Genomic DNA, 25,434 nt, shown 5'->3' with positions numbered 1-25,434 from the left:
CTAAAAGGATAATAGAGGGATATTATAAACAACTCTTATTTCCACAAATTTGATAACTTAGATGAAATGGACCAATTCCTTGTAAGACACAATCTACTAAAACTCACACAAGGAGAAATAATCTGAATAGGTCATCTATTTAGGAAATTGAATCAATAATTAATAATCTTCCAAAATAGAAAGCACCAGGCCCAGACGGTTTCACTGGTGAACTTTACCAAGCATTTAAGGAACAAAAGATACCAGTTCTCTATAATCTGTTACAAAAATATAGAAGCAGAGGGAACACTTCCTAGCTTACTCGATGAGGGTAGCGTTACCCTAATACCAAACCAGAAAGGAAAACTACAGACCAACATGTCTCAAGAACATGGTTTCTGTGGGTCAGGAATTCAGGAGCATCTTAGTTAGGTGGAGTCCCTATGAAATTGCAGCCAAAATTTTGGCCAGGCTGAAGGCTTGAAGAGTACTGGAGGATTTACTTCACATGGTGCTGGTTGTTGACAAGAGCTCTCAATTTCTCTCCATGTGGGCTTCTCCACTGCTTGCTTAAGTGTTCTTGTGACAGGAAGGCTGGCTTTCCCCAGAAATGAGTGATCCAAAAGAAAGCAAGGTAGAAGTTGTGATGTCTTTTATGAACTAGCCTCAGAAGTCACATACTATCATTTCTTCCATATCCTATTGATAATACAGGCCAACTCTATTCAATATGAAAGGGGACTAAACCAGGGGCCATCTTAGAGGTTGTTTATGACATCATACAATGGAATACTTTTTAGCGATGAGAAGAAATTACATACACATGTAACCATATAGATAAACCTCAGACCTTATAATGAAAAAAAAAAAAAAGCCAGACACAAGAGTACACACTGTATGCAATTTGTATGATGTTCTAGAACAGGCAAAACTACTTTATGGTTATTACCCCTGGGAAGAGGAAGAATTGACAGGAAACGACACAAGGGGATTTCTGGGGTGATGGAAATGTTCTATATCTTGAAAGGGTGTGCTTCACATGGGTGTATCATTTGTCAAAGTTATACAGTTAAAAATATTTGTGTTCCAATGTAGAAAGACTTACTTCAAAAAATAGAACCATAAGAAAAAAATCAGGTGAAGACTGGGAGTGAGTGGCAGTATAGATGAAACAGGAATGGTAGAATGTCAATAATTGTTGAAGCTGGGAGATGGATATACCAGGGCTCATTATATTATTCTGTTTACTTTGTATGTGTTTGAAAATCCCAAACTTAGAAGTTGAAAAACTAATACCAAACTGTTTTGTGTAATAAGCTTCCAATTCCTTTGTGTAAAAGTGTATCGCTTCTTTTGTTTTACAGTGCTAATTATAAGAGCATTTGTGTCGTGTGAAGGCTGCATTATGAATTGCATATTAAGTCATCTTAGCAACCCTGACTATAACTGGGAACACAAAAATGTGGTGGTGGGAGGTGGGCAGTGAGAAAAATCTTACAGGAGCACATTTTAACCTGTCATTATGTAAAAATTGGTGAGAGCCATCCAGTTCTTAAGGAAAGTGGGACAGCAAGTATGACACAAAGATGGCTCAAAGACATTTCCTCTCAAGCTAGTTGATGTTTCTCTTCTTCTACCAGATGGAAGCCCAGAAGGGACCATGGTGATCTGGATATTTAGACAGCACCTTCTACTTTTTGTAATAGCTCTTGTTTCTTCCCTCAAAGGCTCTAAAGGTAGGAATTTGGGGGTGGGAATATGAGGTGGAAATTAAGTAAAAGAGTAAAGGAATTTGGAAAGTGGACACAGAGGTTATTTTCCATAATCCTATCACTCAAGGATCTAATTTATCATGTGGAAGTACATATGTCTTCTCACAGATGCCAGTGAAATTCCTGCCAGAACAGAAGCAAGAACCCTCTAGTAAGAATGTGTGGAATAACATGGAGATATCGAAAGGCATAGGATATATGACTATTAATAGTCCAGATGGCCCAGATGCATGAAGCATGAGTAGGGAAATAACCTTAATAAGTCTAAACAGCATAGGGAGACTTGTACTTACTATTAGGCACCCATTATCTCATTAGGAGAAAAATCATCCCAAAAGTTTAAGAATGAGGTTTTGGTTAATATATTTTGATGTAAAAAAATATACTTTTCTTCTCTCTTGCAAAATGAATTACATGAACCCAGTTCATTCATATAATATTGGGAGTTATCTTTTTCATAGAATAATAACAATAATACCAAATATAAAAGTAGAAGCAACTTGCATTTGCATGGCACTTTAGATGTGTCAACTAGTAATGATAACATTTACGGACTGCATATTATATGCTAGAGACTGTGCTAGGTATGTCAGAAGACTGAACTCATTTGATCCTCACGGCAACAATAGCCCCATTTTATGGATGAAGAATCTGAGACACAGAGAGGTTAAGTAAACAGGGTCATGAAGCTAGTGAGTGGCAGAGGTAGGATTTGAACCCAGACAGTCTAGCTCCGAGCCTGTGCTGCATTTTGCTGTCTTTCAAAGCTGACATGGTCTATCAGTTCTGTGGCTGCTGAAAAAATTACCACAAACTTAGTGACTTAAAACAACACAGATTTATTACCTTACGGTTCCGAAGGTCAGAAGTCGTAAAATCAAGGTGTCAGCAGGGCCACCTTCCTTTCTGGAGGCTCTAGGGAAGAACACGTTTCCTTGCCTTTTCCACCTTCTAGAGGCTGCCCACATTCCTTGGCTTGTGGCCTCCTTCATCCATCTTCAAAACCGGCATCTCTCTGACCCTCCTTCTGTTGTCACATCTTTCTCTGATCACAGCCAGGAAAGGTTTTCCACTTTTGAGGACGCATGTGAGGAGACTGGATCCACCAGGATAATCCAGGATAATCTCCCGACCTCAAGGTTCTTAAGCTTAATCACGTCTGCAAGCCTCCTTTGCCAGGTATGGTTGTCACAAGCTCCAAAGATTGGGACATGGACATCTTCTGGGGACCATTATTCTGCCTACAACACATGATTTCTTCAAAGGCTTTTCACTCACATGACTGATTTGATATCAACAATATGTGAAACTGAAGTATGCCTATTAACCCCATTTTCCATACAGAAAGACTATGTTTTGCCCCAAGGTCATATAGCTAGTATTAGGGCCCTCTACAAATGGATCTCAAACTACCTCTCTAGTCTCATTTCATACAACTTCCCTCTACCTAATCTCTAGTCACAGCGAACTTTTTTTCCCCTCAAAAATGTCACACCCTTTGCAATTCAGTATTTGGATGTGTTGTCATACCCTCTGGGAGGGAGTCCCCACCATCTTGACTTGGCAAACTTTTACTCATCTTGTAATGTCCCACTTAATGTTCTCTGCCAGGTGTTCCCACATCACCCAAGCAGCTAGTGGCAGGGTTCTCACTGCCTTTGTCATACTCTTGCTATACGCTAGCCACACATCGTAACATATGTGAACACATGGTGTTAGGATGCAAATGATTCTAACTGCCTGGTTTTGATGGAGATGCTACTATGATTGACATCAGGAGACTAAAGTAAGGATAACACACACACCCTTCCATAGAGAACCTGACAACCTGTTGCATAACTCCTAGACTCCTCAGCCAGACCAGAGTTATAAAATGGGGCCAGAGAAGAGAAAGCTTCTGTGAGGAGAGTAGTGAACAGTTTCTTTAGAGGGAGTGGTAGCCGGGCTGTGAGTCCCCAACCTGGGGACGAAATTTCAAGTGCACCTTTGGAGAGTGTTTCGTTTAGTTGAGAGAGAGAGAGATGGCCCGTGCCTGACTCATGCCTGAGAAAGTTAAAGCCAACATTCATCCTGGGGGCTGACTCCTACCTGGGACTCCAGGGGGCAAGAAAGTGCCTGACTCCTCTTTGATGGTAAAGCCAGAGATTGCACTGAGATTGGCTAGCACTTTCAGAGGTTGTCAAAGCAAGGGATTTTCCCCATGGAGCACATGAAGTTCACCTGGTGAAACCTTATCATGAGGTTGTCTTGAATCCTATCCAATACAGTTACCTGAGAGGTGAGAACACCACAGCGGAAAGAGGCTAGATGCCCAGGAGCTGAGAAGTAACAGTGGTAGTTTGTTAGAATAATGGCCCCCAATGCATCACATCTGTCACCTTTCTCCTTTACAGTGTGACTCTACTACTCTTTCCATGATGAGGTGGAGTACATTTCCCCACCCCTTGAATCTAAGTAGCCTTTTAACATTTTGGGCCAATAATTGCCACAGAAATGATATCATGAGACTTCTAAGGCTAGGCCTTGAGAGAACTTGCAGCCCCTACTTTATCCTTCTTGGAACGCCTGTGTCATCAAGAAGCCTACTGGAGGATGACAGATGGGTCACGTAAGCCCAGCCAAGAGTCAGTATCAAGGTGTCAGTCATACACACGAGGCCATCAAAACTAGCCTCCCAGCTGACCTGTCAACTGACTGCAAACATGGGTGAGTGAGCCCAGCTGACATCACGTAAAATCGAATTGCCCAGCTGAGCCCAACCCAAACAGCCAGCCACAAACTGAGAAAACAGTTTTTGCTGTAAGCCACTAAGTTTTGGGGTGGTCTGCGTTAATAGATAACTGATGCAAGCAACCATTTGAACTAGAGATGCATCTGCTGGTGTAAGAACTGTAAAAGAGGGGCTCAGCAGGAAACCTCCAAATAGCCCACAAAAGCACCCCCAAGCTAATACCAATTTTAACCTTCTATACCAGACTCATCCAATATCACCAGCTTTTGCCATCTGCCATGCCTGGAGAGGCAAAAGTATCATTACAGATTTATCTTCTTCCTGCCTCTATCTCCCTTCCCACTTGTACAGCAGTGTCTTAGTCTGTTCCGACTGCTATAACAAAAATACCAGAGACTGGGTGACTTATAAGCAACAGAAATTTATTTCTCACAGTTCTGGAGGCTAGAAGTCCAAGATCAGGGTGCTAGCAAGGTCAGATTCTGTGAGGGCCCTCTTCTGGGTTGCAGATGGCCATTTTCTCAAGTGTCCTCACGTGGTGGAGAGGACAAAAGAGCTCTCTGGGGTTTCTTTTATAAAACACTGATCCCATTCATGAGGGCTCCACCTCATGACCTAATCACCTCCCAAAGTCCCCCATCTCCTACCACCATCACGTTGGGGGGTTAGGATTTCAACATATGAATTTGGGGGGCAAACAGTCAACCAGCATCAGCAAAATTTTAGTTTACTGAAAGTCTCAATTCAGCATTTAGAATAGCCAAACCTGGGTAAAAAACAAAAGCCAAAAACACCCAAACCCAAAACCAAAGAAAAACAAATTCCAACCCTCACCCTGGACCTGCTTTAGCTGGAAGCCTGCAGTGGGAAAGGGGAACACGGTTCTTTGCTCTTTCACAGTTCACCTGTTCTCCTACCTGTTTCTAAGAATAAGAAGAAATGTTCATGGCTTGCTGGAGTTTTTATATAAGGTTATGGGAAGTTTAAAGGGCCAGTAGAAGACAAAAATAAAGTCACTTTGAAAAAAATAAAGTCACTTTGAAAAATCACAGACCACATGTCATATTTGTTCAACATGCTAGTTACACACATTTGTCTTCCCCTCTCTTATCGCACATGGATGGCACAGTCCTTGTTTCATTCATCTTTTTTTTTTTTGCGGTACGCGGGCCTCTCACTGTTGTGGCCTCTCCCGTTGCTGAGCACAGGCTCCAGACGCGCAGGCTCAGCGGCCATGGCTCACAGGCCCAGCCGCTCTGTAGCATGTGGGATCTTCCCGGACCGGGGCACGAACCCGCATCCCCTGCATCGGCAGGCGGACTCTCAACCACTGCGCCACCAGGGAAGCCCTCTTTCATCTTTGATTCACCAGCTTCAGACACAGTGCCTAAGGCATAGAGACACCAAGAGAATGTTGCACTGGATTTATGTTGCGCTAAACCCCATTTTACTTTTAAATTCACTGCTAATAAGGTCTTTTATAAAGAGAAGGAATACCATTTAAAATAACAATGGGGAAGGGTAGTGGGGAAGAGGGGTTATTCCCAGAGATTATTTTGTTTACTTTGAGCATTTTTTGATTTGTAGAAGAAACATATTTGACTGTAGACTTTTTAGGAAAGTATTTAAAATTATTTTTGTATAAGTATTTTAATAGCAGTTTTATTGAGATATAATTCATATACCATAAACTTAAAATTATTTACTTTAACAAAAATAAAAATCATCTGTAATCTTAACAGATAACACATTAATGTTTTGGTATACATCCTTCTAATCTTTTTTCCTAAACAGGTTTTTCTTGGGTGTAAGTACCTGACTTGAAGCAGCAAAATGATAGTACAAATTATAACAACATTTCACTGATTAAGAAGAATATATGTTAGGGCTTCCCTGGTGGCGCAGTGGTTGAGAGTCCGCCTGCCCATGCAGGGGACATGGGTTCGTGCCCCGGTCCGGGAAGATCCCACATGCCGCGGAGCGGCTGGGCCCGTGAGCCATGGCCGCTGAGCCTGCGCGTCCGGAGCCTGTGCTCAGCAACGGGAGAGGCCACAACAGTGAGAGGCCCGCGTACCGCAAAAAAAAAAAAAAAAAAAGAAGAATATATGTTAAAGTACACTCAAAACAAATGTTACGTGGAAAATATCTCAAATTTCTAGCAGTAGTTATCTTGGGGAAGGTGGGAGAAAGCTAGGTTTGCTGAGGAGTGGAGGCAAAGCATATTTTAGTTTTACCTCTAATGTTGTAATTTTTTAAAAAGAAGGATAGATTCTGGGTATTAACTATGCATTTAAAAAAAAGAGAAAAAACTCCAAACATTAAAAAAAGAGTTGCCACATGTATAAAATAAGTTTTGAAGGGGGTGGTTATGATAAATGTAAAAGAATGAACATGTCTAGTCTTGGCAGGGAAAATAATTTCAGGAGCCTTGCCCTGCTAACCTGGCCTCACCCTCACTCCTTCTACAATCAGTTCCTGACTCCTTAGTTCCAAAGCCATTAAACATGCATCACATGATTGAGAAATGCTGGCGTCATCTCAGTCCTCTGAAATTCAGGTAGCTAAACTGTTTTTTTAATTTTTAATTTTCTTCCAGAAATATATTCCTGATTATCAACTTTCAGTGATTCTTAAAGGGAGAACTGATTAGCGTCAAATAACTTAACAAACATACATATATTAAACACTTACATATTTTTAAAATGTTCAGTTCAGTTTCCAAATGTTCCACTTGGAGTTATAGCAACAGTACTCCATAGCTAAGCTGCATAATTGTGTTTTCATGTTTAAACCACGTGCAAGCCACCTGGGATTTGGTAGCTAAGTACAGTCTTTTCTCGTTGCGATGGCATCAGGAACATGAGATGATGGGGGCTCCAGGTCACCCACTATGCAAACATGCGGCAGCTGTTCATATTGCAGGCATGTGGCAAAGTCTGCAATATGTCACCGCACATGATTTTTCTCTATACTAGGCCTATACCTAATTGGGATGAGGCTGGCATTTCTGAAGCCAGCATCCTACATGTAAAGCAGTTAGAAATAAGAAAGAGACATATGGGGCTTCCCTGGTGGCGCAGTGGTTGAGAGTCCACCTGCCGATGCAGGGGACACGGGTTCGTGCCCCGGTCCGGGAAGATCCCACATGCCGCGGAGCAGCTGGGCCCGTGAGCCATGGCCGCTGAGCCTGTGCTCCGCAAGGGGAGGGGCCACAACAGTGAGAGGCCCGCATAAGGCAAAAAAAGTAAAGAAAGAGACATATGCCCCTAGGCTGAGGCATAGATAACTCAAGTAATGAGAAAAGCTAGGAATGGAATGACCTGTTGTAGCAGTTCACTGTTCTGTCGGCTCCATTTGACAAGTCTTCAAAGCTCTCCTTCAGGAGCTGCCCTGAGCCACATACACCTTGCTCTTTTCTACTGTGTGACAGTATGGCAAGAAGTAGTATATATGCCTGTAAGCTGCCTAGGTAGGCAGTAGTACACATTATTTTATCATACAGCTACATGGAGCTCTTTCCATGAGAAGTGTTTTTTACACAAACTGTTTACTCTTTCAGTAAGATACATATAAGTTTTTTTAAAAAGTGCTTCATTTTTAAAAAAATCTACACTTATCATATCCAAAAGTGCTCTGAAAACAGAAAGTTTCTTCCTAAATTCTGCGACAAAAACTGATCTGACCTGATCTGAGGCTCTCATAGTCTTTAGTTAACACACTTATTGGTGGTATTTGCATTTGATAATGGGTGCCATCCTAGATTCTTTTGGGATTTTTTTGTTTGGTTGTTTTTTTTAAAGAAGATGTTGGGGGTAGGAGTTTATTAATTAATTAATTTATTTTTGCTGTGATGGGTCTTCGTTTCTGTGCGAGGGCTTTCTCTAGTTGTGGCAAGTGCGGGCCACTCTTCATCGCGGCCTCTCTTGTTGCGGAGCACGGGCTCCAGATGCGCAGGCTCGGTAGTTTTGGCTCACGGGCCTAGTTGCTCCGCAGCATGTGGGATCCTCCCAGGGCTCGAACCCGTGTCCCCTGCATTAGCAGGCAGATTCTCAACCACTGCGCCACCAGGGAAGCCCTCTTTCGGGATTATTGAGTAAAATATTTTATAGGTACCCTATCACTTGCTAAAATCTGAAAAATTTTGATTCTAAAACACAACTAACCCTAGGTTTTCAAACAAAGGATTGTGAAGCAGTATGTCCCCAAAGTGTTACTGATGTGGTGATTCTACCAAACCGCAAATGGCTCCAATGAGTATTTTTGCCCCAAAGTATGTTATGAGGATGAATCTCCAGGAAAAGAGAAAAGAGGCATGTTAGAACAGCTGTAGGAGTAAAGAGGCTGCCCAAAAAACTGCCACAGGAATGATCTGGTAAGTGATGTAGCTGTAAGACTGTATAATTACCAGAAGCTATCCATCCATAAAGACAGCACACTGCACTGCTGCTAATAGTTGTCTGCATAAAAATGAAAATTCCCACTCTTTTGAGACTTTTAGGTATAGGATATTCTTTTCTTTTTTATCTTTTTTTATTGACATACAACATTAGTTTCAGGTGTACAACACAATGATTTGACATTTGTGTATGGATATTCTTATTTAGTAGTTCTCAACCTGTTTAACCATTAGACTATCCCAGGGAGGGAGCTTTCTAAAAATGACCCATGCATGGGTCTCACTTTCAGACATTTTGATTTACTTGGTCTAGAAAGGAGCCTTGACAACAGCGTTTTAAAAAACTCCCTACATGACTCTAATGGGCAGCCAGAGCTTTAAAATGTCCCAGTACCCAGGCTGTACCCCAGACCAGACACAATCTTTGGGTGAAGCCCAGACACAAGTAATTTTTTTAAAGATGCTCAGGTGATGCGAATGTATACACAAAGCAGATGGGTTGCGACCCACTGAGTTTCTTGGCTTAAGGCTTAAGTGTGTCAACTGTTTTTTAAAAAATTCTTCCTGGGGCTTCCCTGGTGGCACGGTGGTTGGGAGTTCGCCTACCGGTGCAGGGGACACGGGTTCGTGCCCTGGTCCGGGAGGATCCCGCGTGCCGCGGAGCGGCTGGGCCCTTGAGCCATGGCCGCTGAGCCTGCGCGTCTGGAGCCTGTGCTCCGCGGCGGCAGAGGCCACGGCAGTGAGAGGCCCGCGTACCGCAAAAAAAAAAAAAAAAAAAAAAAAATTCTTCCTTAACCAAGTCATTTCTAGATAATCACTGTAGCAGGGTCACCAACAAAGAAAATAAAGCTTTCTCCACTCTGACAGTGGCTTATTCATGCAATCTCTCCTCAATTTTTTTATGAATGCAAAAGGGGAAGGGGAAGAAAGGTATGGAAATCACATGAGAAATATTTCAAAATACTTTAGCACAATAATCCATACCATGTTAAACCCCTTTAGTACGTACATCAAAGTGAAGAACAAAACTGAAAAGTAGAATTCACTTTGTTTGAGGCTATATGTAAAGGAGAGCACAACTTAGAAGGTACATAATAGGAAATCATAGCATTTTCCAGTGAATTCTAGGACAGCAAATGAAATAATAATTGCAATAATTTTCCAGTGACTCTTTAACTGGTCAAGATGCCAGTGTAAATCAGATTCCTAGACAAATTTCAAAGAAAGCTAGAAAATACATTAAAAATATTAAATTCAAGATAATTTCTGCTCAGAGACAAACTAAAACATATAGTAAGGTGCATATTTTTTAGACGTATCTCTTTTCCTTTACCTAAAAATAAATTTTTTTCATGCATTCTAATGGTCACATGAAAAAGACATTTACTTTTCTTCATCACTAACCCTGAGGAAGGAAGAACAAACATGGAGTAGACCTCACAGCTCACCAGGAACCAAACTCCACACTTTTTTTTTTTTTTGCGGTACGCGGGCCTCTCACTGTTGTGGCCTCTCCCGTTGCGGAGCACAGGCTCCGGACGTGCAGGCTCAGTGGCCATGGCTCACGGGCCCAGCCGCCCCAACTCCACGCTTTTTACAATAATAAATGGCAAGTAATGGGAGAAGTCCAGGATGCTACACTTATTCAGGCTTCCACACACATCGGTTTAAATACTTAAAACAGATACAACATTTGGATAATTGGCATGGTGACATTTCTCTGCCACAACTGAGCCATTTAAAAATTTTATTACTTTTAGTCCCTTTACTGATTTAAACAAACAAAATAAAATTTATATCTACCATGCAGGAACTTTCAGTTCAATATATAGGGACATTATAGTTTCACTGCTCAAGTTCCATTCAGCAGAAGAAAAATATGCATAAATTCTATGAGCCTTGTCTTTCACCAAAAAGATATTAGTTGTTACAATGGAGTTCAGAGAGAGGAAAAACGTGGAGTTCCATTGTAATGGAATAGAGGAGAAGCTGGCATTTCTGCTTTGTCATTACAATTACTCTTCTTGGGATGAGACTTGGAATTGCAAATTTAGCTGAATTTACCGAAGTTTTAACTTTAGTAAATGAAATAAAATTCACTGTCTGGGCCAAAAACCCCAAGCAGCTGCTGTTGGGAGCAAGAGGGCAACAAGGACAGAAGAAAACAGATTCACGGCATTGTTATCAAGAATGGGTTTCCCTGCTATGTACTTCACCTCATTAGCTGGGCTGCTGACCACCATGCCAGTGCTTTCATCCAAACCTGCAATGAAAAAGAAGCAAGTGAGGTGGAAAATCCAAATGACTTGAAAAAAAAAATTAGCTTTCTCCTCCAAAGGAGATAATCTTTCAAAGATTCTCAGCCATTCGTAAAATGACTTTAGAGGATAATGTATATGATGAGTGATACGGAACCCATGATTACAAAAGGTCTCTTTGAATAAATGGGTTTCAATACACCTCAATGCTGCTCTCTCAACAATGCTGGAGTTCTTTCCAAAGTAGAAGGGAGAAACTGAAAAGCAGAGATGGCATGAAACTGGCAGACAGGGCTTGCCTTCCCAGTGGCTCCCCTCCTAAGACCAACCTGTGAGACTCCTGAGAATAGGAGCCTCTACAATGGATACCCAGGAGTAGCAAGGTGCTTACACAAAAAAGGCACACAAAGATGAATCTACTCTGCTCCCCAGCCCACATTTTTTTCCCCAACCCACTCAATATGATCAGAATCTTCCCAGTTAGAGCCCAGTTTAGAATAAAACCTAGGCTCTTTACAAAAACGTGTAATGGGTGTGTGTGTGTGTGTGTGTGCACGTGCGTGTGCATATATGGTTACTAACCCTTTGGTATAAATTAAAATCAGATTGCTTCCTCCTCAGCATCTAGATAAGACTAATGAACCTGAGAGAACAAATGTTCTGATGGTGGAAAGGGGAGTGGAAGGACAAGTCGATTATCTTGGGACATGAAGAGAATTGGGAGCACTATATTCAGGGAACCATTCTCCAGATGTCTAGCCTCTTCACTGGATGAATCAAAGAAGAAAATGTGGTTGGTTAGAGGGTGGAGCAAATACACACCTAACAGAACATGTCAGTACACTGACATGACAGGAGAGCCTTAGATGCAAAGCACAGAAAATTCTGGAGAAAACGGACTCTCTCATATATCTTGAGTGGGACTAAAAACTCAGTGGGGAGGATAGCAAACATGATGTCACAGTAGAAAAGTACATCATATGTGTATAGTCAGATTATTAGAATAATTATTTCTCAAATGGACTTGGAAAATAAATGGAAGGAGGGACATTATAATGATCTGACTCCAAAATTCTGCGTCCGTGGGATTAGGTAAAGTCCCATAAGCAAAAGCATCTGTCTCCTGCACTATCCTATCTTCCCTGCATAGCTTCTACGCATTGCTCTGTAGGAGTAATTCTCTTTCAATCAATTTGACACAAAAGAATGAGAAATTCAAAATGGTAGAGGAGACTTTGCTCTTTCATTCTGGGTCGCCCAACAACCTGTGTCTTGGCAATTGTTTTTATTATCACATCTCTTTTTTTTCCTTTTCCACATTTCTTCCCCATTTCTTTCTATTTTTAAAGATTTATTTATTTATTTATTTTTGGCTGCGTAGGGACTTAGTTGCAGCACACAGGCTCTTCGTTGTGGTGCGCGGGCTTCTCTCTAGCTGTGGCGTGCGGGTTTTCTCTTCTCTAGTTGTGGTGTGCAGGCTCCAGGGCACTAGAGCTCTGTAGTTGGTGGCACGCAGGCTCTTGAGTTGACGCGTTCGAGCTCAGCAGTCATGGCACGTGGGCTTAGTTGCCCCACGGCATGTGAGATCTTAGTTCCCTGACCAGGGATTGAACCTGCATCCCCTGCACTGTAAGGCGGATCCTTTACCACTGGACCACCAGGGAAGTCCTCCCATTTTTTTTAAGGACACATTTATTCAGTGTCATGATCAGACTACTGCATTTAACAGTCAACAGCATGGGTGAAAAAAACAACCCTACATTAAAAATCCTTGTTGTAATGCTCTACACTTTCCACAGAAAAGAAACTAAAATAACTTGTTATACAATTAGTCAAAAATACAGTCCTCGAATTTTTTGCCCATAAACATGAGTGTTGTCTAAAACATATCTTCTTTGTAGCAGCTAGGCCCTGCCACCAGTGTGCATGGCTGAGTTCCCATTTCTTTAATACACCAATAAGTTACAACAATAAGGTAATGTTCTTACCACTAAATTGCATGGTAGCTCCTAAATACGAATCCACGATTGATCCTAGTAATCCAGCCAGACCCCCAAATGCAATAATTGGCCACTGAGGAGCAGAAATGTCTAAATCATTAACAAAAACCAACTGCGTGAGGAAGTATGCAATGCCCACAAAGGTCCCTCCAAGGAGACTGGAGGCAAGGCCCACCATCGTAACTCCTCCGTTGGTCCCTAAAGAAGAGCATGGATAAAATCATCTGGTTAACAATCAGCAAACACATAAAGTCAAAAAAAGCAAAATATTTTGGTACCTATCTAATCAAGACTAATTTAAAGAAAGGGTTCACTTTGATGCAATCCAAAGACCATCCTACTTAGAAAACAGGCTTTTCTCCTCAGTAACTCCTGACATTCTAAGCAGTGACGTGGAATAGTTTAGTAGAGCTAGACTGCCTGGTTTCAATCTTAGTCCTGTCATTTCCAAGTCTGGTTACTGTGGTGAAGTAACTAAGTTACTTAACTAAGTTACCTAACTTCTCTATGCCTTAGTTTACTCATTTGTAAGATGTAAACAATAAAAGGACCAATTCACATGGTTATTAAGAGTAAACAGTAATCCATGGAGAGCAGTTAGAACACTGCTTTGCACATAGTAGGTACTCAAATATGTTAACTGTTATTATGATGACAATGATGATGAAGGGGAAAAGAAGGAAAATGAGAGGAAGGAGGAGGAGACAATGATAAAGTACTAGTAGCAGTACTAGTAGTAGTAGTAGTTGATAATAATGGGGAAATGAGATATACATTGAAGCACTAACCACATAACAGGCTCCCAAGAAATACTGTATCATTTCCTTCCTTTTCCTTTCCCACTGATAAGCCTGTGGGCCAATCTCTATGTTTCTATATTATTTATCTAGGAATTAATAACACTTCCTGCAAATATTATTTATTATCACCGATTTAATATCCTATAGCAATTTTCCAATTAAGGAGACAAACTGAAATTCTTAAAAGGCTTTTAAATAAGAAACACAATAAATCAAGAGGCTTTTTGTTCATTTTTTTTTAACATCCTTATTGTAGTATAATTGCTTTAAAATTGTGTGTTAGTTTCTGCTTTATAACAAAGTGAATCAGTTATACATATACATATGTTCCCATATCTCTTCCCTCTTGTGTCTCCCCATTTTTGTTTTTTAAAGAAACTTAAATAAAGACTCACCTACTGGAACTTTCTCCCAGGTTGTTATCAGCCTCGGTGGGCTTTTACTCAGAACAGTGCCAACTTCTGAAGCCCATGTGTCTCCAGCAGAGCAGGCCAGTGCAGCCAAGAGAGACAAACACATCCAAGAAGCAGTGTGCTGCTTGGAAAAATCTATTGGGATTTCCCCAGGGCCATTTTCTATCATGTATAGCAGGGCCAGCTCTGTGGGCACAGCTCCATTACAGAATACCTGAATCCAATTCCTCTGCCCACCTAGGAACAAACAAGGGAATGAAAAGGACAAAAAATGTTTTCTCCTCAGGAGGAAAATCATGCATTTTTAGGAACTTACATTCCAAAACTTAAAAGAAAAATGACTAAAATTTCATAAATGACTAAAAGTGGGATGGTAACTTTGCCCACATTCTATATTGTTTTATAATAATGAATGATAGACTTCAGTATTTCTACAATTCTACAATTGCTATTGTGGTAAAGTAATAATAAACTATATCAGGCTACTACTAAAGTAATTCTCATAAAATTTATGTTTCAATAGTCTAAACATGTTCTGATTAAAAGCTTATGATATGTTAAGATGCAATAAAGGTTCCTATTTTAAGTAACGTTAAACATAATTCATTCTACCTTCCTTGTATTCTGAATCTAGACGTTTCTTTGTTTCTCCCCTCCATTTAGTGAGTCTTGAGGAAGAAAGAAAAAACATCAGCAAAGAGGTGAAAAAGCTGAAATTTGCAACGGTTAGGATAAATCCAACCACGAGCCCTGAAAGAAACACATATACACACAAAATTACACTTAGTCCATACATTAATGCTGTGAAAAAAAGAATGATTTTTTTCAGTTATTTTCATATTATAACTGGAAATGTTCATTTCCCATACCTTTACATTTTTACCAACTAAGATATTACCAAACAGTATAGGGTCTTTCAAGTTTCTATTTTTTACATTTTCCCCCCATAGCCTGGGATGTTTTTCTACTTTACAAGGAAAATTCAATAAATAGAGCATCCAAGAGTAAATCTGGGAGAGAGAGGCATATAGAAAACAAATTCCAACATGACAGAAGTAAGTCTCCCCTTATTAGTAATTATTTTAAATGTAAATGGGTTAAATGATCCAATCAAAAGACAGAGATTGGCAAAATGGATAAAAATACGTGGTCCAACTATATGCTGTCTACAAGAGACTCACTTTAAATCCAAAGACACAAATAGTCTGAAAGTAAAAGGATTGAAAAAGATAATCCATGCAAATAAGTGACCAAAAGAGAGCAGCAGTGGCTATACTAATATCAGACAAGATAGACGAGCTCAAGAAAGCATTCATGTGACATGATCTCCTTCTCTCCCTCTTTTTTTTTTTTTTAGCATTTCTTTTCTTTTGGGCATAACAAAATGCTCAAGGCTCATCTTAGACCTACCTTGCCCCAGCCCTGGAAGCAGCCGTTTCTCTGAGGAGCTCTGGTTCATTACAGTGGGGAATGGAGAGCAGAGGTCAAAATCTAGGCTTATGGTGTGTTCTAGTATATTTGCTTTTTGTGGACAAAGCAAGTGAATACACACACATACAAATATACACACATGCATATATATGCATGCTTATATATGGGCACATACACATGTATATACACATACACATAAATATTTGGGGAATCACAAGATCACACCAGTAACTCCAATTCCAATCTATCTCCACAGGTTCTCTCTTGCTTTTCCCCATTCCATATTTGTATGCCTTTTTCCTTAGTTAGAACTCTGGCCTCAAACAACAATGACAATTTCACTCATCTGCTCAATCCTCTAATACATCTAAAAAACTGTTTTAGAATTGCTTCACCCATACTACAACAAAAACAAACCTACTAAAAATAGTAATTTGTAATTCTCCCCTTCCTGTAACCCCAGACTGAAGGAATAAAGAATATAGTTAAATACTGGGTCCATAAGTTACTCTTTTTCTTTTTCTCCCTTCAGTGAGCTTATAGTATTCATTTAAAATACAGTTGGGTTCATCTGTTTTAGTTTGCTTTCAGTTTTAGATCCCCCCCCCTTCCCAACTTCACTGATATTCTTAAACATGCTTTTAAAAGTCACACTTATACAAAAAGGTATATTTAGAGAGGTGTCACTTCCTCCCATGTCCCTTCTGCCCCTCCCTCTATATTTTGCTCTCTTTCCATTCTTTGTATGTATTCAACATCATTGTTCTCCAGTTTATCATTCCTGTGTTTTCTTTTATGAAGATAAGCAGATATATGCATGTTTTCTTATTTTTCCTTCTTCCTTACACAAAAGGTGGCATTCTCTATACGTGATTTTGAACTTTCAAGCACACTTTTGACAATTTTATCTTCCTTCTTTCAGGGAGAGAATGTGCTAGTCTGCCACTGAGTAGTCAGATCAGTGGCACCCAAGAGTGGCAACCATGGGGTTCATGGTTGACAATTTCTGCTCTCTGGAACTCTTAAGATAAATAGATTGAGTTTTGCTATATGAAGATTTATTTTTATTAAATAACACAATAAGCAAAATTCTACTAAGTAACAGAATAGATATTAAATAATTATTAAATAAGTTACCATGTATTTAATAAGTAAGTATTAAATAATAGAACAAGGGACCAGGTTCCTATTTCTGTAGCAATAGGAAATTTTCTATTGGTTAGCTCCATCCTGACTGATTGATCCATCCAGAGGTACTCGGTTATTGGCATTTTACTTATGTTTAGTACTTTTTTACTGAAAATGCAAGAAGTCGCTATAATGCTGTATAAAGTAAAATAAAGTGCTTCAGCTCTGGAGTTGAACAGTCTCGAGTTAAAATCGTGACTCTTCCACTTACTTCTGCATGACTAGATGTTACCTAACTTTAAGCCTCAATTTCTCATTGGTGTATTAAGAAGAAGAAGAATTCCTGCCTCACTGGCTTGATGTGAAAAGTTAAATGAGATAATTTTTATAATATGCTTATTATAAACCCAGCATGTAAGAGGCCCGTAATAAATGTCATCTAATATCATTGGCAATAATGGCAGTTACAGTGGCAAAACCTCAACAAGAACATCATTATTATTGCAATTATGTGTTATTATTATAATAACAAAGATGAATATTATTATGTTACCCAACCTTTAAGTTTTTTCAATTTTTTAAAATTTATTACAAAATTACTACATGGGTATTGGAGGGGAAAGCCAAAACATACAGAAGTCAAAGTGCCTCCTTCTCTCACCACCGCCACTCCCATCCCTTCTCCATGGTCAGTCACTGTTAACAATTTGTTCCACAGTCTTAAGCACACCCAAAGTGAGATGGCCCTAAAAAAACCTACACTGATATGCTACAAAAAGGAATCTACATCCTTTTTACTTCAAACACCTCAAAATATCACATGAAGTGATCAGTGTTCAAGTTGATGACAGGTTCGGAATGAGGAAATAAATTGAAGCTAATGTGCTTTGAAGGAATGATTTCTTTTATGTAGTCTAAAAAATATCTTAGAACTTTTTGCATCTCCCAGTTATGATAACTTTTAGATTAGTAACTGCTAACTCCACTTGGTGTCTTTTCCACCTCTTCAACCCACCTCTATCATCTTTAATCGTCCGTGCTAAGGAGTTAATTTGCATAACAATCGGATGCTCCCAAAGACTGTGAAGACTCAAGAATTATGGCTGCCTTCTGAGCTTAAAACAGGTAAATTCTATAACTGGCAGATGCCATCTAGGGAAGTAAAACAACACTGTCTACAAATGTCTTTGATAGTGGGAGTAGAGTTACCCAAAATTCCAACCAAGGGGACCTGGGAATAATATCTGGGAGACAGGAAAGGGAAAGGTAGGACTGGAATTTTATAACTTAATAAACTCAAACCTAATCAATTATATTATAAGTAATTTGCCTAGAGAAAGACTATGGGAATCAAAAGAAGGCTGGTTAGCCCAAAATATAGAATATGAAGGCCAAGAGAACCAGAGGTTGGCAGACGTAAATACTATATAAGGGACAGGACTGTTTGACCTGTGGATTTGCATTACTGACTGTTTCTCAGACTCTGTACTCTGCCAAAGCAACCTTCTCATTACAATCTGACTTCTCAAGTGGTCTGACTGCAAGAACTGGACATGTCTGAACAGTGATGTTTGTATTCCAGTTGGCCCAGTAGTTCTACATTTTATCAGATTAATAAAGTAGCATTCTGGCTCATATATTAGTCTCTTATAACAATGGCAACATAAACCAGTTTTCTTGGCTCTAATCAACTCTGGGTACCTGATAGAATGAGGTTTCTATTTCAAAAGACTGAACGCCAGACCCGAATTATGATAACCAAAGAGGTAAGGCCATCCTTGTGAGAACACACAGAGCACAACCACTGGCCCTTCCTGACAACACCTCATTGGCTGTGCACTTCCATTACACTTACAGCATCTCCTTCTGGGGATTAAATGCCTCAAACCCATCTTACTTATCATCTGTCTCCTCTGACAGTGGGATTTTTATCTGTTTTGTTCATTACTAAGTCTTCAGTGCCCAGAACAATGTCTGGCATACAGGGGACCCTTACTAAATATTTGTTGAATGAATGAATAAAAAAAAATGGGAAACCATTAAGCCTAAGCGTCTTGGCAAGTGAAATTAAATTTAAACTTGTCAAGCCAAGAGACTGATGACAAACTGTCCACACAGACATGTTCAAAGGAACACACTGAAAAACTAGACTAGACAACACTTTCTTGGAGCAAATCACCTGCACAGTGCTTTACAGTTTACAAGTACATTCTCACATAACCCTCATGTGATCCTCTCCTTATTCTAGAAGCATTCTTTCTCTCAAGGAAACAAGAGCCCTTCACTTCAGTGTCCACCCTAAGCAATGCCTCAACCCCTCCCCTCTTCCTTCAACACTGAGGTATATGTTCCTGTGTCACAGAGGACTCTAAATACCCAGATCCTGAGGAAGTTCTGAAACTCTTCTCAATCCCAAGCACACTAAAGACATGGTATGGCAAACCTTAGTAAAATTCCTATGACTGTAATAGTAGTTGTGGAAGGAAAACAATACTAACATTTATAAAATACATGTTGCTATTTTATGAGTGCCAGGTCCTGTGCTAAGCATTTTACACGTATGACTCCTCATGATAAGTCAATGCTATAGATAATATTATTCCCTCTAATTTGATGGGTGGGAAAATTATAACACAAAGTTTAAGTGACTTGCAGTTATACTTCAGGACAGTATTCCCAAGTACTATGATATACCTTGAATCAACATTACAGTTTTTTGTCCTTAAGGAAAAAAAAAAAGCTCCAAACAAAAAGATACCAAAATTCCACAGAATGCAATGATTAGGAAAAGGGTAGTGGTTTTAAAATCAATCTACATATATTTCCTAAGCACTATTATAAGAGCATGTAGCGCTATTCAAAAAAGCTTAGGACACAGAAGAATATGATACACTCTGTGTCTTTGGGGAGTTTATTGTATAATACTTTATAGTTTAAAAAGATATGTTGTCCCACACATTATCTTGTTTGAGCCTCACCAATAAGTCCATAAGGACCTATTTCATAGGAGATGAAGAAAGTGAGTCTCTGAGGAGTTACGTGACATGGACAAGTTCACAAAGATAGCAGATGGCAATGCTACAATTCAAATATATATCTTTTAATTCTTTTTTTTAAAAGTCTTTACTGAATTTGTTATAATATTGCTTCTGTTTTATGTTTTGGTTTTTTGGCCACAAGGCATGTGGGATCTTAGCTCCCCGACCAGGGATCCAACCTGCTCCCCCTGCACTGGAAGGTGAAGTCTTAACCACTGGAACACCAGGGACGTTCCTACATCTTCTAATTCTAAATCAAGCCAGGTAGGAGAGGAGTAGAGGCCAAAGGGCCAGGAGGCAGAAAAGGAAATGGTAGTAGGAAAGAAAAAAAAGTGGAGATCAGAAAAGTAAGAGGAGAAACAGGATCATATACAGCATGGAAGCCAAAGGAAGACAGTACTTCAAGAAGAACTTGACGCTTCTTCCCACAGGTCAAGAACAATGAAAAACCAAGGCAAGGCTACCTGAGAAAGGACATTTTTAGCAAAGCATAACTTTATATTGTTATATTCAAATAGAGATTGCTCAAATTATTTGTTATAAATGAGTAATTTCAAAGTGCTAACAACAGATTTCTCAATTTCTCAACAGAACTTGAACAGTGTATCTCAATTATGAAGAAGGAAAATGAGCATGATTCTGAAGAACTGGCCTAATAATAAAAAGCACCCTATACATGTTGGCTATGTGCTAGGCTCTGAGCTAAAAACTTTATAGTAATTATCTCACTTAATTCTTACTGCAATCCTAAGAATGAAATCAGGGGTGGATCAAGATTTTGTGGGTCCTGACGCTTATAAATTGGGGGCCCTCTTTTTAAAAAAAAAGCACAAAAATATCTTTTACCTCTGTAAAATTTACAAAACAAGAAGACCATGAGAGCACATTGCTAGGGCTCTTCCTAGAACCTTGAAAGGTACCATTGTAAATGAAATGCCATGAAGTTTAAGCTTTATTACTTTCATGATTTGTCCTTCTCTAGGTTAAATTTTTTTTTTATGCACAGGAAGCATTTATTTATTTTTTGAAATTTTAAAAAATTGAAGTATAGTTGATTTACAATGTTGTGTTAATTTCTAGGTTAGATATTAAAAACCCATTTCTCTGAAAACTGAGGTACAGAGAGGTTACGTGACTTTTCCAAAGCCATAACTATTACTCAAACTCATCCTGCCTGATTCTAGTGCTTGTTCTTTTACCTATCAGGCTATATTGCCTCCGTGAAGGCCTGCTCTAGTTTATAAAACTTCATGAAACATCTGCTGTATGTGAACACAGAGGGGATAGGGTGTCTCTACAGTGCATTAGGGCTAATGATTATCAGCATTTTGAAGGCTAGGTAGGCAGCTTCAAGACCTGCCAGTTCTAAATAATCCTTATCCTGTAGTGATTTCAGCCTACAGGAAGTACTTGGTGGTGGGGCGGGGGGAATCCTCATGTCTTGGGGCTTATAACACTGGTAGGATATGAAAATCCCAAAGTCAGATCAGATCCCATCAATCCCCTGGTTCAAGGCAGGGGGGATTCTAGTTTGGGATAAAATCTTTACTATGTCCTGATAAGCCCTGTATTATCTGACCCTTACCCATTTCTTCAACTTTATCTTACTCTACTTTTCCTTTTCTTCCTATTTTCCAGTCAAATGAGCCTTATTCTCACGCCTGAACAAGCCAGGCTTGAACGTGTCAGAGCCTTTCTACTTGTTCTGTCAGCGGAACATGCTTCTCTCAGATCTTCTCATTTCTGACTTCTTCAGGTCCCAGTTCAAAACAACCTCTTTAGAAGAAAGGTTAATCCAGACCCTATCCACAGAAGAATGCCCCACATTCCCCAATATACACACTTTATTATCTTTAATATTCTTCTCATAAACTTTATCGTTATATTAAAAGTTTTATGTATTTTATTTGTTTATTACCTATCTGTACTAAAGAATAAAAGTTCCATAAAATCTGAAATCAGCTATATCCCCAGTTTCTAGAAGAGTGGCACACAGTAACTGCTCAACAAATATTTGCTAGAAGAATAAATAAATGGCCTGTCCCCATCTCAACTCTGAAGAATGAATCAAGAATACTCAGTTGGGACTACTCTGCCTGAGGCTATTAATAGCAATTTCAAAGTGCTATTCTTCTCAATGGCTCCTCTATTTTACCTCGAGGAAAAATGTTCCAATGTTTCCGCTAGCAGAAAATTTAAACCAACTCAGGAGCAGAATAACCAAGGTCCTCAAAAGTCTATCCTACTAATCTAGATGTTATCAATTACAAGGTTCAATTTGTACATCACACTAAAAGGGTATGTTAGTATCTGAAATTTTGACAGAATAGTAAAGTTGAGTAATGCATAACTTTATCATTGTCTAAAATATGCAACATTGTGATTTATAGGCTCATATATTCAGAATTTAGAAAACATGAGTTTAAATTATATAAGCAACCACTTATTATATGGTTAAACATTCAAAAGAAAAACATACCTCCTAAAGCCCCAGTATGATTTAGACTTTTCTTTTTAAAGCCATTAGAGACGATCAAAACAGGAACAAAAACTGAAAACAGCCAACGCCAAGGAGAAATAGGCTGTAAGTTACCTGAAAAATTATAAAGGTAGAGCATAAATTGTATGAAACCTGCACAGGTTAGCTTTGGCTGCAAGTTTTGTTTTGTTTTTTCGGTACGCGGGCCTCTCACTGTCTTGGCCTCTCCCGTTGTGGAGCACAGGCTCCGGACGCGCAGGCTCAGCGGCTATGGCTCACTGGCCCAGCCACTCCGCGGCATGTGGGATCTTCCCGGACCGGGGCACAAACCCGCGTCCCCTGCATCGGCAGGCGGACTCTCAACCACTACACCACCAGGGAAGCCCGGCTGCAAGTTTTGATAACTGCATTCTGGATTAAAATACTGTGGTAAGTAGAGAAACTGAGATAAAGCCACCAAAGTAAAATATTCATGTTGAGAATTATATATTTTCAGAGAGACAATCCTAGTAGGGAATGACCAAATAAGTCCTGTCCAAGTTTAGAGAACCATTTACAACTATTTATAATAATGGGTATTTGATAGATATTTGGAGATCTGAAATGAAGCTCTGGTTCTTTATTTTTTTGGAAAGGAGGCATGTATTCATTCTCAAGAACTGTATAGAACAAATACCTTTCTTAACAGGATCCAATTATTCCTCTCTCTACCTTTCACAGAGATTTTTTTAAATCCTCCCACAGGCTACACACCTCAGGACTCAAAGGTTAGCAACTGATTTTTCCAAAGGTTGCATCCAGCTCACAGATGTTTTGTTTAGCTAGCATAATTTTTTTCAGTTTGAATCAATATTTAAAGTTTAGGAAATTTCGTATAAAAATCCAGATTCTTGTTTTCTGTTTTAAAAACTGGAAGTTCAGGCCCATGTGGCAGAATTGACTACAGGTAGAGAAGTCACCTCCTTTAGACAGGTCATGGCTTTCCCATTTAAAGTCCCCGCCATTCCTGACAGATTCTTAAACACCAAGGCTGAGTGATTATAGTAAAGAAAAGTGTGAACTATTGCTTGTGCCCAGGTTTCTATCAAAAATTGGAAAATGCAAGACAAAGAGGGTGAAATGTTAAAAAAAAAAAATTGGGAAAATCCTATTTCTAGAAGTGTAAACTGTTCCCATGTGTTTAATAAGCAAAGTAAAGCCTTGGAGAGCTTCACTTATCTGCATCAGGTGCCTGGCCCCAAGGGGTCACTTCAATTTACAAATCCTGATTTATTCTATGTAGTTCAAGTCATAGTTAATACTGGCATTAAGGAGAATCTTCTCACATACCTCTCCTCCCCGAGCCCTCATCCCCTACTGGGAATCATTATGAATGAACAGCCTTGAAAGCACGTGTACCCTGGAGAACACGCACTCGATTATTCACATGTTTTTTTGCAAAAGGACTAAGGTCTAAAAAGGTAATCATTTATGATAAAACCATTTATAAGAGTTTACTTTCTCACTCTGTTTTTCACTTTTCCTTTGAACTGAACGGTATTGTTTTTATAAAGGGGTACCAAGGAAGTTTGTACAAAGGCATACTTATGCTCTAAGGCAGTTTCAAAATCTTAAAGATTTGAGGGCTTCCCTGGTGGCGCAGTGGTTGAGCGTCCACCTGCTGATGCAGGGGATACAGGTTCGTGCCCCGGTCCGGGAAGATCCCCCATGCCGCGGAGCGGCTGGGCCCGTGAGCCATAGCCGCTGAGCCTGCGCGTCCGGAGCCTGTGCTCCGCAACGGTAGGGGCCACAACAGTAAGAGGCCCGCGTACCGCAAAAAAGATTTGAGTTCAGAGTACCTCATATTTATGCAAATTGGCTTCAGCCTTTAAAACAAGTCTGTTCTTTTGCAGTGACCAAACAGCAGACAAATCTTCCAAATCTCCAAATGTAAACATTGTATCATCATTTATTTTTACTTTTTATTTTTTACAGGACACATGAAACTGATAAACTTCCTTACTAATATTCTTATTAAAAGCATCACTGCAATTGCTTTGCAAAATTATGTTTAACCTCATTTATTTTTCACCAAGCTAGATGTAATAATTACATGAAATAAAAGACATTTTGGAACCGGTATAACTAGTATTCTGACAAGCAGCATTTACTAAAAGCTTTAAAACGTTCAAGGCACTGCATATTTCCATGTTAGTAAATGCAAATCAGGCCGTGGAAATTAAGTAAACACAACAGTTTATAACCATTCAGAAGATATGAGTTTTGGCTTTCACAATGGTACTTTCTAAATTTCACCGATTAGGTTATAGAAAGACAATTTAGAACATTCATACTCACCATAATAGGTGCTTGCAGTCATAGACATAATCCAGAAAGCTAAAGAAATGCAAATGATCAGACTCAATATAACTATATTAGTTATCATCTCTATGTATTTTTTGTATGTATTGTGGTCAAGATCTGTCATGAAAAATAACAGTATGAACACCTGGGGGGGGAAATATCTCGCGTTTCTGAGAAAAATAGTCATTTAAGTTGCCAGCAAAACATTCGTGTAGAGGCGAACATAAATGCCAACATCTTCCACCGTCCGAGAAAATAATATAAACCCAAACTATTTCCGGAAACTGGGCTGGTGGGGCGCTGCCGCAGAAGCCTGAGCGAGATTAACGCCTCCCTGCGAGAGCAAACCGCAACCTCTCAGACAGCGGCGGGCTCGCAGACCGCGGTCCCTTCACACCTGAACTTCGCAGCCGGGAGGTGAAAGGGCAGCGGAGGCAGCCAATCAGCGGCCCAGGAGGGCGAGCTCCGCCCCCCACCGCCCGCCCATGCGCCGACGCTGGGGGTCGGCAAATGCAGAGAGGCGAGGCGCGGTGCCGGAATTTGGGGTGTCCCGGTGGCGAGCCCCGAGTGACGCAGTGCGGTCCCTCTCGACGGCCGCCCGCGCAGCCCTAGAGGCCGGGTCCAGGCGGCCAGGGCCGAGGACCCAGAGCTCAGCTCGCTCCTCGC

General features: G+C 39.9%; 1 protein-coding gene across 2 annotated transcripts; it reads right to left on the bottom strand.

Moving 5' to 3' along the window:
* Positions 1-4,914: 4,914 nt before the first annotated feature.
* On the bottom strand, positions 4,915-25,434 carry TMEM19 (transmembrane protein 19). Of its 2 annotated transcripts, XM_029206549.1 has the most exons (7): positions 24,763-25,434; positions 22,426-22,539; positions 14,962-15,099; positions 14,332-14,586; positions 13,125-13,334; positions 11,095-11,141; positions 4,915-5,869 (listed from the first exon to the last, which is right to left on the bottom strand). In XM_029206549.1, exons 1-7 carry the CDS (start codon positions 24,953-24,955, stop codon positions 5,837-5,839), a joined length of 990 nt encoding a protein of 329 aa, XP_029062382.1. In that variant the 5' UTR covers positions 24,956-25,434; the 3' UTR covers positions 4,915-5,836. The 2 variants fall into 2 exon arrangements, with proteins under 2 accessions (XP_029062382.1, XP_029062381.1); XM_029206548.1 differs by lacking the exon at positions 4,915-5,869 and having other exon boundaries at positions 9,670-11,141.

The sequence above is a fragment of the Monodon monoceros genome, unplaced genomic scaffold, assembly GCF_005190385.1.
Source record: "Monodon monoceros isolate NGI ecotype Baffin Bay Population unplaced genomic scaffold, NGI_Narwhal_1 Super_Scaffold_6, whole genome shotgun sequence".
NCBI classification, from domain to species: domain Eukaryota; kingdom Metazoa; phylum Chordata; class Mammalia; order Artiodactyla; family Monodontidae; genus Monodon; species Monodon monoceros.
This window is presented reverse-complemented; position numbering and strand designations above follow the sequence as displayed.